This window comes from Rhinopithecus roxellana, chromosome 1 (assembly GCF_007565055.1).
Source record: "Rhinopithecus roxellana isolate Shanxi Qingling chromosome 1, ASM756505v1, whole genome shotgun sequence".
Lineage (NCBI taxonomy): Eukaryota > Metazoa > Chordata > Mammalia > Primates > Cercopithecidae > Rhinopithecus > Rhinopithecus roxellana.
Window position 1 is genome coordinate 179,606,741 of NC_044549.1, and position 16,671 is coordinate 179,623,411.

The window sequence follows — 16,671 nt, forward strand, 5'->3', positions numbered from 1 at the left end:
ATATGAACAGTTTACATACAACTAATTTGGCACAATTTAAAAACCAGTATCGTAGGTAGCATTAAAGATTTGAATTCAGAATGAGAAATATATTTATCCTTTACTCACTGACTTGAAAGACTGCACTTCTTTCACTTACTCTGCTCTCTTTTAATAGATGAAAACAAAAGGAAAAGAGAACTTGCTATGAGGACCTACGTTTTGGCTGTGACATCCACATACTGTCCTGGACGAAAGTGAGCAGCATAAAGAGGAGTGCCTTTATGAAAAGAAAATGAAAAATCAATATGAAATTTGACAGCACAGAAACAACTTTATGCAACATAAACTATATCCAGGAAGGCTTCGAGCTATCTGATTTCAAAATGGTAAAAGATTCTCTTCTGCAATTAGAAACATCCAAACAATGAAATTATTCAACAAACATGTCTTTTGACTGACTTCACAGAGACCAAAAGTGGTGCTGTTTGAAATGAGTGATTCCCATGACAACACAGTGTTCTTGCTGTCAAACACATAAATTTGATGATTCTTGGTTGTTTTAGTGAATAACTGTATATTAAATTAAGATATATTTCTTGTTTTCACATTGGGAAAACAAAAACAAGAATAACTAAAAATTGTTGAGGCTTCATTAAATACCTTGTACCCACTGGACAAACAGGAAACAATTACTTGAACCCAAGTCCCTCACATGGTGAGTATGTATGACATCTATATAAAGCCTCTACATATCAGATTTTGGGTGAACTCCTCATTGTATCAATAAAACACAGTTCTCCAGTTCATGCTTAGATATGTAGAATAGCAAAAAATTGCCTTTATAGATACTCTTAATTTTATATAGAAACATTTACAAAACCAGTTGTATGTAAATAAAGTCTTACTTTAAATGTACTTCGGAAATGTTATTTATGTTATTTAAAAAGTTTTAAAATTTTGTGATGAATCAAAGCCCTTCATAATATTGTTTACATAAACTTGAAACTAACATTTACGAGAACTATTTGGCAATTAATTAGCAAACATTTATAGGGCACTTACAAATATGTGCAGCTAGAAATTCAAGAATGTAAGACACGGCCCCTGACAGCAAGACATTTATTATCTTGGTAAAGAATAAACATTAACATCATCAAGTAAGATACACTTTTTTAAATGGCAGAAACCACTGTAGTAGAGAATGTGACTGAAAGTTGATTATAGTTATAGTTTATTTAATATAAGCAGCAAAGTGCTGTAGGATTTTGGGGGGGACCTCCTTTAAGTTACAACCCAACCTGGATTTATATAGGCAGAGAAAAACGTTGAATGAAGAAAATAGAGATTTAATCATTCCACACTGTCTACGTATTATCAAAACATCACACTGCACCCCATAAATGTATATAATTATGATGTCAATGAAAATAGTATTAATTTTTTAAAAAGAAATTAAAAGTGACCTTTTATGAGGCTGAACTGCTGATTTTTGACCATTTTGGACGCCAAAAAACAATTTTATATGATTTGAGCTACAGCAAAAGTTAATGTGGGCTTAATTTTATCTTTATCATAAACACAGAGTTTAAGAAAGTTTGATGTGTTAATACCAAAGAGAATATTAAAAAGTGCTTCAGAACTGTCTATACAACAAATATTTTAGAACTATCCCTTTATATTTAAAGTAGTTCCATTATAAACCATTCTAATACACAATGACCCAAGTACCTCTATTAATTTTTATATTTAATTCCATTTACCTTGTCTTAAAATTGCAAAATTTTAACTTCAAAGAATACTTTTAATTCTACCTTATATCAAGGCTGACCATGTCACACCAATAAAAGCCCATTGCAACTGTATTTTACTTAAAGCAGTTTAGTTCAGATATTAAATACCAAATCTTAAAACAGCATTCTACTGTCTTCTTGTCAGAACTCAAGTTCAGAGATCAGGGAGCTTTTCTGAAGTTCAGACATCAAAATGCTGTATTTTGCTAACCATATGAGCCAATATAATCATATGCCAAATCTTTACTCTTTGACATTTCATGGATTAAGCAAAATATCTTGGAATTTTTAAGTAAGAATCTTTACATTGAGGTGCTATGGTCAGTTCCTTCTGTTGTTATATTTTCTCCAGTTCTTCTATCTAAGCAAGAGCCTGGCTATTTTTCATGAACGCCAGCCTATGACCAATGATCTTTGAATTTTAAAAGTTACTGTATTTCTTTGAGGTGGCTTTTTCAAATGTTAAACTCTCTCTACATTAAAAATAAAAGTGTTCCTCCCTCTCTCACGGAAAGCAAACAGTTCTCTACAGGTTTTTCCACTTAAAAAAAAAAAAAAAAGGCTTGTTTGTTCCTAGTGATTAAATCAGATACAGTTTTGTATTTAAAAGTAAGTGAGGCTTCGCATTTTAGATGTAGCTTTATTGAAAGGGCTGACATTAAACAAATAGCATATTTGGGTATTTTTACCTCCCTCCTCTCCCCGACCTGAAATTACCTGGTTTAATTGCAGCATTATCTGTTATATTAAAGATTTTAACTGTCTGTTTTGGCGGCAATCCAAGTTCTCGGTAAAATTCCAATACGGATGTAGCTTTCTAGAGGAAAAACAGCACATATAAGTAATACATTGAATACTCAAAGTGGAATTGAATGCATAGAGATCTAAACCAAGTTATTAGCATCCCAGAAAATAAATCAAAGCACACCTTATTCCTTAATGAACAAAGGGCACCCAATACCCCTTATTTAAGGGAGGTGAGATTTATAGCTATATTTTATCACATCTCTGTGAATAATCTTACTACTTAGATTCCAACCATGTACATAGTGTTCACATATAGTACACTGGGAAAGACCTCTGTTCTGCAGGAAAATAAAGAGTTGTGCTCATTTTTAAATTCTGACCAGAGACTGTCTGAATTAAGAACCCAAACCCCGAAAAATCAACTCTGCCTATTTTGCACTTATTCTGAACTGGAAGAAAACATGGTATGTTACATTTAAATGTTATGACCACAAACTTCAGAATCTCAAATGTGGCCAGGTTATATCTACAGATACCTAAATATCTCTGGTTCAATCATTTTCACACTCTATAAGGAAACTAAGTCACATCCTTTTCTAAAATCCTCACCACTGTTTCCTCTTCCTCCCTTTGAGCTGATCAAATAAAAGAATTAAGAGAACTTCTCCATGCTCTTACCAAATCAAATTGTCTATACCAGTACTTGTATATTAACAGTACTATGGTCCCACCCCACTCTAGGTTACACATGAGATGCACATGGAGGGCTTCTAGAAAATGCCAATGGCAAGGGTCCTCTGCTTAGAGATTGTAACTTCACTCTCTAGTGTGGGGTCTAGGCATTGCTAATTTTCAAGCACCTCACATGATTTCTATGTCAAATTGGGGCTGGAAATCATGCTGATAGATAAGCTGTCCATATTTTTATTAAAAGCACTAATTCCCACCCCTTCACACCTATTCAATAGTTCCCTCCTGAAACTGTCCGCACTCTCTTCTAAGAAATCTTCATTTTTCTCCTCTTTCTACTGGAACTTCCTATCACTATATATAACATGTCACAATAATTCACATATTAAAACAAACTTTTCCTTGACCACATATTCTTTAGCTAATTTTTCTGTTCCCTCTTACAGCAAAGCTCCTGGAAGGACTTGCCAAGTCTACTTTCTCTCCTCCCATTCTGTGAACCCAGTTTAATTAGGCGTTTTCAGCCCCTAGCACTCAATGGAAAGTGCTTGTCATTCACCAAGGATCTCCATACAGTCAACGACACTGGTTGATACTCATTTTACTGAATCTACCAGCAATGCTTAACACAGGTGACCACTCTCTCCACAAAAGACTTTCTCTTGGCTTCCAGTTACTACTCCCTCGATTCTCATATATGTGAATGACTGCACATTTCTAACTTCAATTCCAAATTCTACTCTGAACTATAAATTCCTATGTCCAACTGTCAAGCCATTATCTCCACTTCAATGTCATATAGAAACTTAAGCTTAACGTGTCTAAAACTGAACTCCCTTAACCAAGCCTGCCCTTCCCTGGCCTTCGTTCAAATCTCAATAAACAAGGTAACTCCCACAACGCTGCTGTTTAGGCCAAAAATCTTATAGTCACCCTTGATTCTTTTCTTCTTCACATTTCACGTCCCATTCATCAGCAATTCCTCCAGACTATTTAAAAATACAGCCCACACCAACCACTTACCACCCCATCCCAACGTCAACCTCATCCACTATCTTCTGCCTGGATTATTTCAATAGCCTCCTAACTGGTCTCCAACCTTCCACACTCCTGACTCTCTAGTCTGTTCTCAATTCACAGGCTGGCATTATCATTTTAAAACTCAAGCCATATCATATAACTACAGTGGCTCCTACTTCTTGCAGAATCCAGTCCTAAATCCTTACCACGGTTTAAAAGGTTCTACACAATCTGACCTCATCTTTTACTCTCCTCCTGACTCACCCTGCTTCAGAAAAAAATGCACTCCCTTATTGGCCCAAGAACACATTACACACTGGCCTCAAGACCTTTGCACATCCTATTGCCTCTGTCTAGAATGCTTTTCTGCCATATTTTTGCATGACTGGCTCCCTTACTTATTCAGGTATCGATCAGAATATCAACTTACCTTGTCTAATTACTCAATCTGAAATAGCACCATTTTTTGTCACTTATCAACTCTTCAGCCTACTTTTATTTTATTAAAGTATATTATTTTTATTAATACCAGTTATTTAAGCATACCAGGAAGCTTCCGAGAAAAATCCTTTACATTTTTAGTATTATCCTTCAAAGCATTTATCTCCATGTGTCACGATACACATTTTTTACTGTTTCTATGTCTTCTATGATAGCAGTACCTAACCTTTTCGGTACCAGGGACTGATTTCACGGAAGACCATTTTTCCACAGACCAGTGGAGGCAGCAGGAGGGACGGTTTCAGAATGATAACTGTTCCACCTCAGATTATCAGGCATTAGAGTCTCATAAGGAGCATGCAACCTAGATCCCTCACATGCACAGCTCACAAGAGGGTTCGTGCTTCTGTAAGAATCTAATGCTGCTACTGATCTGACTGACAGGAGGTAGAGCTCAGGTGGTAACTAATGCTCACTCACCTGCTGTTCACCTCCTGCTGTGCAGTCCAGTTCCTAACAGGCCACAGAGCAGTCCACAGTCTGGGGGTTGGTTACATAGAATCCCTGTTCTATGTAAGGGCCTCTCCATTTCACCCCCAAACCTACCCAAATGTAAGCTTCCTGAAAGCAGAGACTTGCTTTAGTTGTTGCTATATCCCCAGCTCCTGGTAGATCCTGTTGTCTGCTCTCCACTCCTGCCTTCTGTCCTGCTATTGTAAACATCACTACAACCAGTGTCATTAAAAACAAAACCTATGGACATCTTATTTTCTTATAATTCCTGGGTCTTCCCCCCAACCTTAATTCTTAAGACTCGATATAGATTGCTATAGGACTTGACAAAAAGGTTATGCCACTTTTTATTTCCTGATGTGAAGAGGGCCTCTTTCATCACAATATATAACATAGTACATCTATTTTCCTGCTGTTCCCTCTCCCTCAACTTTCTAACCATACCCTGCAGGCCCCCAATGGCTATTGTACTCTATGTATGCTTACCTGTATCTGTCTGCACCACTCTCTTCAGCTGTGATCTCCTCCCTACCCTGCATCTCTAAAGCTTCAAAGCTAAGGAAGAGGGAACAGCAGGCAGATGTATCCATGTTGGTTTTATTCTGGTGAAAAGAGGCACCCTTCACACTAGGAAATCTAAGTAAATGTCTCCAGTACTAAATTCAGTTATATTTCCTATCCAGATCCCTCTCTGAGCAGCCTTACCAGAGCACATTGCTCCTTTGTCTATACCAACACTAGACACTGGAATATATCTCAATTATTGTCCATATCACCATACACTTATCTACTCAAATGTTGGTCAGCATGCTGACCTGTGAGCACCTGGGTGGTAAACGCTGTTTTTTATTCATCTGTGTCTCTAACTTTACAGCTAAGCACAGTGGCAGGTTAGACAATAAAGAAGTGGGCTAAATGAACAATGAAAAGAAACAGAAGATAAAGGACAGGCATCCACCTGGGTATAAAGTTTGTCTAACTCCTCCTACTTTTCTACTCTTCCGCTGCATCAGTTCTTAGAACACAATGTTACTGTGTTTGTGGCCTCAATCTTTAGGTGTAGTTACTGTAAAAGTACAGGCCTAAAAGATACATCATGACTTGCTCTAAGGATGAACAAATAGGCAAAAAACTACTATAAAACCAAACCAATAGTAACTTATAATTTAAAAAACAAGAATAGCAGCAACTGAAAAACCCTAATCAACTCAAGATAACACTGATAATAACAAAGTATCCTTCCCCGAAATTCCAGTGAAGTGCCTGCATAGTCAGACTTGTTTGTAGAATATGTGAATACTCAGCAAACTTTAGTTACCTGTTCAGTTTAAAATGTAAACCGTTAGCACCCCTTTATAACTTACTCAGTTGCCTATAGTTGACATGAAATTGGGTGGCACTGGCTTGTAAGCACAGAAGTTTAATTTTTGGATCAGTCTACAACTTACCAGGAATCTCCCTGGGGCTCTCCAGTGGAGCCATACAACAAATGCTGAGAAGCTCTACTCTGATGTCCACTGAAGACTGTTTTATACCTCATAGAGTTCTCTCAAGAAGCTATCCTTTCCTCCACAAGAGTGATACCACAAATTCATTACAATCATTCTCTATTATTTTATTTCCTACATGCTGAAATTAACACTAACACCCAACACCACTATTATCAAGTACCCTGCTTTTCATCTTCAATCATACTCACTTCTGCAACAAGTACAAACACAAAATTTTCATTTAACAGTATGGCTCCCTGAAATTATTTTCCTGATGTATAAAATTCAGATTTATTAAATTTTAGAATCAAGTTTATTTTTGACATTCACATATTCCACATGATTTTAAAAGCATATTATTTTGTTAATGTCAGCTTTTTAAGCATATCTGGAAGTTTCTGAGGAAAATCCTTTACTATTTTAGTAATACAAAACAGACCATATAAACATCTCAACCTAAGTAACTTTTTAGATTAAACCATAAATAGAACCAAGGTAAAACATACTTCTTATCATCCAATTTCACTAATAAACACTTTTTTATTTTAAAATAAAAAATCAAAATATTATAAAATTAGGTCTCAGTCAGGAGGAAAACCAAATGCTCAAGTGGACTTAAAACCAGAAGCAGTGTGAAAGACTTTTTTTTTTTTTCAAACTTCTAAATAAGTAAATGATTTCAAAAGGCAATTTAAAAGACTGACAGTATTGTCACACTTGGATAATCCCATCTATGAGGTTGCATTCTTTTACCCCACTTCACAGTTCTCTGCAATTATCCTTCCCACAATGAAAATACCTCTCCTCCTAAGATGAATTGATTTAATCAATGTTGAAGGCCATTTAACTTCCTCATTCAAAAACACTATGTACCACATCAGTTTTTATTTATAATAAGGTACAAAATAAAAAGGCAACGTAGTCTAATTTCTTGGAGGCATAAATTCTTTACAGATGAAAAGAAAACAGTTCTAACACCATTATAAATAAAAGTGATTTAATTAATTTCCAAATGTTTAGATGTATGAAATTCTATATTCATAGGTCTTCGTTTTTTAAAAAATCCTCTATAATCAATCTATTTGCAATTTTTCTTGAGAGCTATAATATGAAGTCTGTATACCTTTAGTTTCAAAATCTGTTTTCCAACAAAAATGTTGTATTTACAAATAATTCTAAAACTTCATTTTCACATTTCATTTTGAAGAAAGGTCAGTTTATAGACAAAGCTTTTTTTTTGATATTGTAATAAATGTCATCTGGACTTAGAAATTTTGTATCTTGAAGAAAGAAGGGCCTTTGCAGTACTTTCTATGCTAGAGAAGTGAAGTTTTCAAAGTTTATGTAACTTAAGTGGGTCAAAATCCAGAACATTAGAACATAACATCCAAATCACCCTGCTGTGCTATGCAACCACTGAAGAGAATAAAGCTATCAGAATAAGCTAAAGAGAAAAAAATGTGTGAACAGCCTCAACTATGAAATGCAGTACCTATCATTTCTGTAATATTTTTAATTATTAGTACTGTTACAGTAATACTATTAGTATTACTTTCATAAAATTTTGATTATAACACATCTTCATCACTAAGTAAAATAGAATAAACTGAGCTCCCACTTTTTTTCTCCAAACTTTTTTTTTCTTGAGAACTAAAATATTCAGAGAACCAATGTGAGACTTTCAGAACTGGAAGAGAATTTAGAGACCATCAAGTACTATTCCTTGTTTTTATGGGTAAGAAAACAGATGTTCAAAAGGTGAGTAAGGGGGACCTAAAGGTAGAAATCAGGATTAGAACTCAACTCTTCTGATGCCACATCACTTATTCTCTCACCACCTCGTATTTCAGGGGAAGCAATCTTCACATACCTGCTGGGGCAGAAGGGATTACCCTAGCATGCTTGATTTACAAATATCAAGGCCATGAAGTCATCAATTTACAAAACTGGTAATGAAAATGAAGATGATGATGCTAGTCATTACAAAAACCCAGAAGTACAATCAAGTAGGAAACAGTGGCATCTATCAAACCAAAGAATTACTCATATGAAGGCTGGTACATATTAATACACTTTTAAAAAGTCAAACACTTGATTTTTTTAAAAAGTTCCCATAAATATTTCATTGTACGTTATAATTACTACGGAGTTATTTGAAGCCCGAGCTTGTTAGTCAATAAATTGTTAAGAATAGCAGGAGAGATATTATTACAAAGTTGTAAAGAAAAATAAATGGTCTATGCTACCATAATACTCAAAAATAGCTAACTTCTCTAACACGAAACAAAATAAACCATGTCACAGATTTCAATGATACCTACCACTTATCAACGATCAGTATTTCTCACCATTTATAGAACTATGATTTTGTGAACATCTCAAACATCGCTTTCCTCCAAAGCTTCCCTTTTCCTTGTTCCTATTCCAGAGTATGTCATCAGCACTGACCTGTGTCCTTCCACCCAGTCCTTTCCAATCCCTGCTTCTTCCAATCTCAATGCAACTGCCTTGCTTATAAAGGCTCTTATCAACTCTCCCCTGATCTCTTAAAACAGTCTCCTAAAGTCTTTCCTCTTGCTAGATTTTTAAAATCTTAGGTAACTAATTTAACAATTTGAACAAGTTACCTAAAGAATTCAGAAAGCACCTCAAAGTTTATAGGATGAAGTCTAAACCTCACACTACCTTGATAGCTGCAACTTCACCACCCTCCCAACACTGGCCTGGCCTGCACACTAAAATGCAGCCACATTACACTTCTCTTCCCAAGAACACATGCTCTTTCATGTTGTCTCTGCTTCTGCAGAGGCCATTCTTTCTGGAATGCCTCTAACACCCATTTTCCTTTCTGTTCTCCTCCTTGTGAAACCTCCTGGGATTTTCCCTGGCAGAATTGGCTGTCTCTGGTTCTGTGCTCCTTAGATTTATAATATTGTACTGGGATGGCTGGTTTATTTGTGTAACTTCCTCACTAGCTTATGAGCTCCCAGGGGGTAGATATCAAGACACACTTAAGTAAGGCTCTGGAGTCTGTCACTCTACTTCTTACCAGTGGGTGACTTTGAATGAGTTAGTTAACTGCGTTAGCCTCAGAGGCTGAAAAGTATACATAAAGCAACAAATGAAAAAGGCGTAATGCTTATGCATCTGGCATGTAATAAATGTTCAATAAAAGTTAACTATGATAAGAAAATAGAGTAGTTAGTAGGCACACAATAAACAACTGATAGTTTTGAGAGTCAGAGAGTATAGGTTGTATCCTAACTTCTGCCTTGTTCATTTCATAAACAATTTACAATGGAAAAAAAGGTTGTCTTAGAGATAAGCAATGTGTTCTAGTAAACCTAAACATGTTTAGTGAAAGCCATCACCATTTTGAGAAAGGTTTTCTGGTTTTAGTTATTCAATACAGGATACTCAGTAGGCAGCTTTTCCAAACTACAAACTCAGTACTCTACTTAAAAAAAAAATGCTTTATTAAAAAAATGTGATTTGGGTTCTTATATAGCTTTCTCCTAAACACTGAAAGCTCCTTCTAGAATACACAAAATTAATTTCCACGTGCTCTTGGTGTCAAGTGTTAAGACAACTTTCCATAGGAAGAAAGTGAAATGAAACATAAAACAGTAACAACCAAATCTACTGAGTGTCTGTTATATTCTAGGCACATTTGAAAAACCTAATTTAATCCATGTGATAAACCTATTAGGTAAGTAGTATTTTTATTCCCATTATACAGATATACAAACGCTACAGCTTACAGAGGTAAAAGTACTTGTTCCAGATACAGGGGGAGGTATTAGAATAAACTCAAGAGTCTCCAAGACTCCCGGGCAAAATGGCTGTGCCAGACTGCCTCCCCCACACACACAATTTTCCTCACAAACAAATGCACGTTTGTGGCTGTGGAACAATCTCAAAACATAAACTCATCCAGATTTGAAACTGATGAAAAATGCGGTATTCTAGCTACGAAAATACATCCTTACACGAAAACGTGACACAGTTTTTCCTCCTACAGACAGGGCGGCCGTTTTTCCATTATGGTTTTCCTTTGAAGTATACTTTAGGACATGGCAGTCTCGTACCTAAAAAAACAAACATAAAAAAACTAAGCATGTGCCAATACATATTTTAACATTGCAAACCAGCCACATTGAGACCTTAGGACAAACAGGAATTCCCTACAGTTACTTACCTCATCTTTCCTCTAACACCAACCACAATCTTAAAAACACAAAATTTTTTTTAAAAAATGATTAAATACACACTTTGGGAGGCCGAGGTGGGTGGATCACGAGGTCAGGAGATAAAGACCATCCTGGCTAACACAGTGAAACCCCATCTCTACTAAAATACAAAAAATTAGCCAGGCGTGGTGGTGGGCGCCTGTAGTCCCAGCAACTCGGGAGGCTACGGCAGGAGAATGGCGAGAACCCGGGAGGCAGAGCTTGCAGTAAACCAAGATCACACCACTGCACTCCAGCCTGGGCACCAGAGCGAGACTTCATCTCAAAAAAATAAAAGATAAAATGAGTATAGGCCGGGCGCGGTGGCTCAAGCCTGTAATCCCAGCACTTTGGGAGGCCGAGACGGGCGGATCACGAGGTCAGGAGATCGAGACCATCCTGGCGAACACGGTGAAACCCCGTCTCTACTAAAAAATACAAAAACTAGCCGGGCGAGGTGGCGGGCGGCTGTAGTCCCAGCTACTTGGGAGGCTGAGGCAGGAGAATGGCGTAAACCCGGGAGGCGGAGCTTGCAGTGAGCTGAGATCCGGCCACTGCACTCCAGCCTGGGCGACAGAGCGAGACTCCGCCTCAAAAAAAAAAAAAAAAAAAAAAAAAAAAAGATAAAATGAGTATAAACAAAATATACATGCAACCACTACCCAGCTCAAAAGTAGAATCCCAAAAGCCCGTGTGTGTCTCTTCCCAATCACCTCCTCATCTTTTTACCCTAGAGCAGGAGTACTCAAAAGTATGGTGACCAGCCAAGCAGTGTCAGGATCCCCTGGGAACTTAAAGATGCAGATTCTCAGGCCTCAATCCAGACCCACTGAAACAGAATCTTGGTGTTTTATAAGACCTCTAAGTGATTCTGAGGTTCACTAAAATTTGAGAAGCACTGCCCTAGAAATAACTGTTGACATTTATGGTAACCATTTACTTTTCTTTGTAATTACTATTTTAGAAAGTATTGCTTAATAATGTATTTAGATTTGTCTGCTTTAAACTTTATATAAATGGAATCAGATTTTAGGTACTCTTCCATGTCTTAATTCACTTATTTGTAAGGTTCATCTATATTGTGTGTAGCTCTATTCTGTTCACTTTCATTGCTGTACAACATTTCATTATGTGAAAATAACATGATCTGTTTACCTGTTCTACTGTGGACAGAGACTTGGGTTATTTCTAGTTTGCTGGGATTAAGTGTGATGCTGCTGCTCAAGTTTTCTAGTAATACTTGGAAGCGGAATTGCTAGACTACAAGGCTTACCCGTCTTAATTTTGCCACATAATACTAAAGTGTTTTCCAAAATGGTTTTGTACCAATTTATAATCCCACCAGCCATTCCTGAAAGTCCCCTGCCCCCACCAGTTTCCTCAGAGTTCACAAAACTACTGTCTTATACTTGATCATTCAGAGCCAATAATAATGAGAAAAGGATCTATAGACTCTTTGTGCCTTATTAGCACTTTAAGCACTTAGGTGCATGAGCTCGTACTTTACATCACCTGTATCATTACTTGCCTAAGACTAAGCCACAAGGATCAACTGAGTTGTTCAAAGTGATTTGGGGAGTGATGATCTCCTACCAGTATCTTTCTATAATAACAATAATAACAACAACAACAATAATAATGATAAAGACAATAGTAGCTAATATATAGTGGACACGTAACATTGTTTCAAGTGCCTGACATTTATCATCTTGTGCAATCTACACAATAACCTTTTGAGGTAGGTCACAATTATTTCTTTTACAGAACAGAGTATCTTTTACAGATGAGGCACAGTGCTCCAAGGAACACACTAGTAAGTGGCAGAATCAGGACTGCAACTCAGGTATTCTGGTCTCAGGACCCACATTCTTACCCATTAGACTACAGCTTATCTAAGTGAACAAAATGCAGCCTCACCAGACAAGAGTGTTATATTCTGTTAGCAAAAAGATCAAAACTGTATTGTGGAGTTGAAAGAATTCCATAAAAGAAAACAAAATGGGACTGAGATGTTTTTCCGATTATGAAGTAAACAAGGGGATCTGTAAAAGGATAGGTTATACTTAAAAAAAAAAATTCATTGCTCCGGTTATCCAAATACCAGTATCAGAAGGCCATTGCTCAGGCAAGGGTGAGGGCATTCCTGAAACCACCATAAGTTCTTTAATACTATTTATGTTCAACATTACCCCTTTCTTCACCATACAGTTCCATGTTTCAGGATACAAACAGTTCTTGTTAAGGTTTGCACAAACAGATCTTGAGACACATAGATATCTCTTACATCTTCTGTTTCTTTCTTACCTGAAGTAATGTGACCACGTGCTTTTGACCATCCTTGGTCCATAAAGGCATCATGCCCAGTTTCAAGGCAATAAGGCCAACTCTAAAGGAACCTGGCAATTAAAACCAAAGCAATGTGAACTAAAGCTTTTGCAACACTCGCCAATATGATGAAATCGTTTTTCCCAAAATCAGGTTTCAGTATGAGGAGCAGGCACAAAAGAAACATGCCAATATATTCAGAGTAAAATAGGAGTGTTCTTTACAGACATAAGTGCCTTCAACCATGCCTGGCATGACATATTGGTGCTCAATAAATATTTGTAAAATGAACAAACATAAATAGATGAAATAAAGAAAATACTTAAGTTAGATATATTCTGGTTTTAAAATAATGGCATTCATACAGGGCATGATAAATCCATCATTTTGCTTTCCTAGTATCAATTCTTACCCAACTTTATTCATTAGAAAACATCTATTACTCAGACTCTGAGAAGATAGCTGAGGCTACAGAGATGTCACAACTGGTCATATATTGCTAAAATATGTACGTCTACAACAAGACACTTAGATTCTTTGCATATACTGGTAAAGTTGCCTCATTAAGAAGTTTTGATAACCAATTCAACTGTCACAATAAACCCTAACCAGGGACCACACACTTAATAGAAAAGGCCTTATTCCTCTTGGTCTGGCTACACATGGGTTTAGCATCTTTCTAGACACCAAGAGCTGATTCAGGGGTTATGCTTCCCAAATCTACAGTGCTACAACATCCCAACTGAACATCCATGCAACACATTACAATTTATATCACACTCTTGCAGCCTTTCTTTCCTGACTTATATTCTTTTTAGCTGAAGTAAACAAGAGAATGTATGCAGAATGATTCTCCCTTCACCTATAAAACAGCTTCTCAAGGAGGTCTTTATTATCATCAGGCATTCACTAAAACTAGACTAGGAGGTTGGAAATAAACTTGCAAAACAAACCACAATAGAACAGACACAGCACATGAAAAATAAATTAATGATAAATTTATCAAGCAGTCACTAGGATTTTAAATGTGTCCAGCCACACAGTAATTAGGAAAAGAGAGCTCACCAAATACAAAATAATCACCTGGTTCCCAAGGATGTATAGGCCATGGTTCATCTTTCAGAGGACATAGTTTACTTGCTAATTGGGCTTTATCTTCATCAGAGACCAACTGCTTAATGAATGGGACATTTTCTTCAGAAAGATGCTCATCCCACCATGTACCACTCTTTCCATGAATACTTCTAACAAAAAGCCAGATGTGTGTTCTATAAAAAGAAAAAATAAAACCAAACCACAATTTTAAAACTTCCTCCATTTAATATAGAAAAGGGAAGTCACAAATTGGAAAGTGCAGTCAGGGGCTTAGGAAAGGGCTTAGATTCTGTATACTTTTTTTTTCATGTCTCCAACCTTTTCTTCACCCCCACATTCCTTCGGATAAGGCTGACATTTAAACTGTTAGCCGTTATCCTGGAGAAAAAAAATTCATTTTCTCCTCGCAGATAAACAGATTCCCAAAAAAACAGTCCTACCTATAGACATGAGAAGTCACTAACCCATTTGGACGTGTACCTTAATAGTTATACATTCAGTGGAGGTGGCAGAAGGTGGCATGCTGATGTTTGTCTAATAAGCTCACCTCCTCCCTGCAATGACATGGCCTGGGTTCAGAGAAGTAAAGAAACTGGGTGTGCAAAGTTAAAAGATCCACAAAAGGCATGATCTCTGAACGATCTCTGAACAGGTGAACGTACCCTTAGTGGGTGGAGGTCAGGAAGAAGGGGTGTAATTCTTGCATGGAGGGTCAGAACGAAAGTAAAGCTTTCTGCAGTCTACTCTCCTTTTGTAGTCAGGTAAATTCAGGTTAGATTCCCAATTTTCTACTTATTAGTTGAGTGACTTTGGGCAAATTAACTCACCTCTCTAACCTTCAGTTTTAACTGTCATCTTTATGATAGTAGTTTGCTCCCGTGAGGCTACATAAGGCACCTCATACACTTAGCAGAGCGCTCAGTACCTGGCAAACGCTCACTAATTGTAAGATATGACTGCTGTTAATAGCCTTCGCTGCTAGGGGCTGGCTCATAAGCGTTTTTTTAAAATCACCACTTCAATCCCCTTACAACGTGCTTCCTTAGGTTAACGGCCCTTATTCTTCTGTGTCCCACGTCTGAACAGAGCCCCTTCCTTCTGCACCCACCGGAGGCCCAACTGCACCAGGCCATTCCACTGCTCCAGGACGCGGCTGTGCAGGACACCCTCACACCTTCCTACCTGTTCCCCGGGCCAAAGGCAGCACCCAGGCCTTCCCCGACTCGACCCAGCACCTGGGCGCCGACCTGGGACAGCAGCCTCCAACCCGGCATGGATTAGCCCGGGAAGACTCGACTCACGACTTCCGGGCGCCCCGCCGCTCTGCTTTCAGAGCGTCCCCACGCCACCGCCACGTGGACTCAGCAGCCGTGGGGAAGTCGCCGCAAGGGTAGCCGGAATGGTCTCCGGACGTTGCCCTCCGCGACGGAAAGAAACGCCGGACCCACTTCCGGTGCGTTTTACAATGAACTCCGGGCACTGGAATCGCTCTCCGGAAACTATAGTTCCGCTTCCACCGTTGTCCTGCTTTGGATCCGAGTTGGAGTTGGTACGGATGGGTGGGGACTGACTCGCCTCTCCAGGGGTAAAATAAAGGGGATGTTCAGAGTTTAAACTTTAGAATAATAAGGACAGACTTCCTAAGGACGCTAAGGAAAATGAAAACACTTCTGTATAGTGCCCATTGTGGGGCAACTCATTATGCTAAGCAGCGCTTGATAATCTTGTATTTGTTAATCGTAAAAAACGGTCCTGAAAGGAAGTAGTTATTTTTGAATTATAAATGAGGAAACTGACTCAGAATTTAAGTGCTAGCCCAAAACAACACATCTGGCAGAGGAGCAGAGTTGGCACTGAAACAGGGTTGGCATGTGTTAGCAAGAGACTACAGCCATAGAAATGATGTATGACTGCCAGGGCTGGATCATAAAACATATTGTTACTTCAGTTTTTGTCTCTTGGATTGCTCCCTATGGAGAAAGCTAGCCGTCATTTCCTGCATACACTCAAACAGCTCTGCAGGGAGAAACATATAAAGAGGAATCAACTAGCCAGTCATGTCTGAGCCACCTAGGAAGTGGATCCACCAGCCCTAGGCTGCGACTCGTGAAGACATTAAGCCTGAATCACCCAGCCAGGCAACTCAAGAATTCCTGACCAAAAGAAATTGCCAGAGAAAATAAATGATTACTGTTTTTTGGAGTCATTAAGCTTTAGGGTAATTTGTGATGCAGCAATAGATAGCTAATGCACCTTCTCTACAAACAATCCCCTGTCCTGGGTTCCAGATCCAGCCTAATCACCATCTATGTGACTAGGACTTTTATTCTTCTACTAATTCCCTTATTT

At 37.9% G+C, this 16,671-nt stretch overlaps 1 protein-coding gene across 2 annotated transcripts in view; it reads right to left on the reverse strand.

Moving 5' to 3' along the window:
* MRPL3 (mitochondrial ribosomal protein L3) overlaps positions 1-15,789 on the reverse strand; it is a 40,832-nt gene extending 25,043 nt beyond the window's left edge. The window contains exons 1-6 of one of the 2 annotated variants that reach the window (XM_010380272.1): positions 15,505-15,789; positions 14,311-14,495; positions 13,207-13,298; positions 10,663-10,761; positions 2,490-2,589; positions 199-259 (exon numbers count right to left, since the gene is read on the reverse strand). In XM_010380272.1, coding sequence (XP_010378574.1) covers positions 199-259; positions 2,490-2,589; positions 10,663-10,761; positions 13,207-13,298; positions 14,311-14,495; positions 15,505-15,596 — 629 coding nt within the window. In that variant the 5' untranslated portion in view covers positions 15,597-15,789. The remainder of the gene's footprint in view (positions 1-198; positions 260-2,489; positions 2,590-10,662; positions 10,762-13,206; positions 13,299-14,310; positions 14,496-15,504) is intronic. The other variant, XM_010380279.2, reaches the window with a different exon arrangement.
* Between the last annotated feature and the right edge of the window lie 882 nt (positions 15,790-16,671).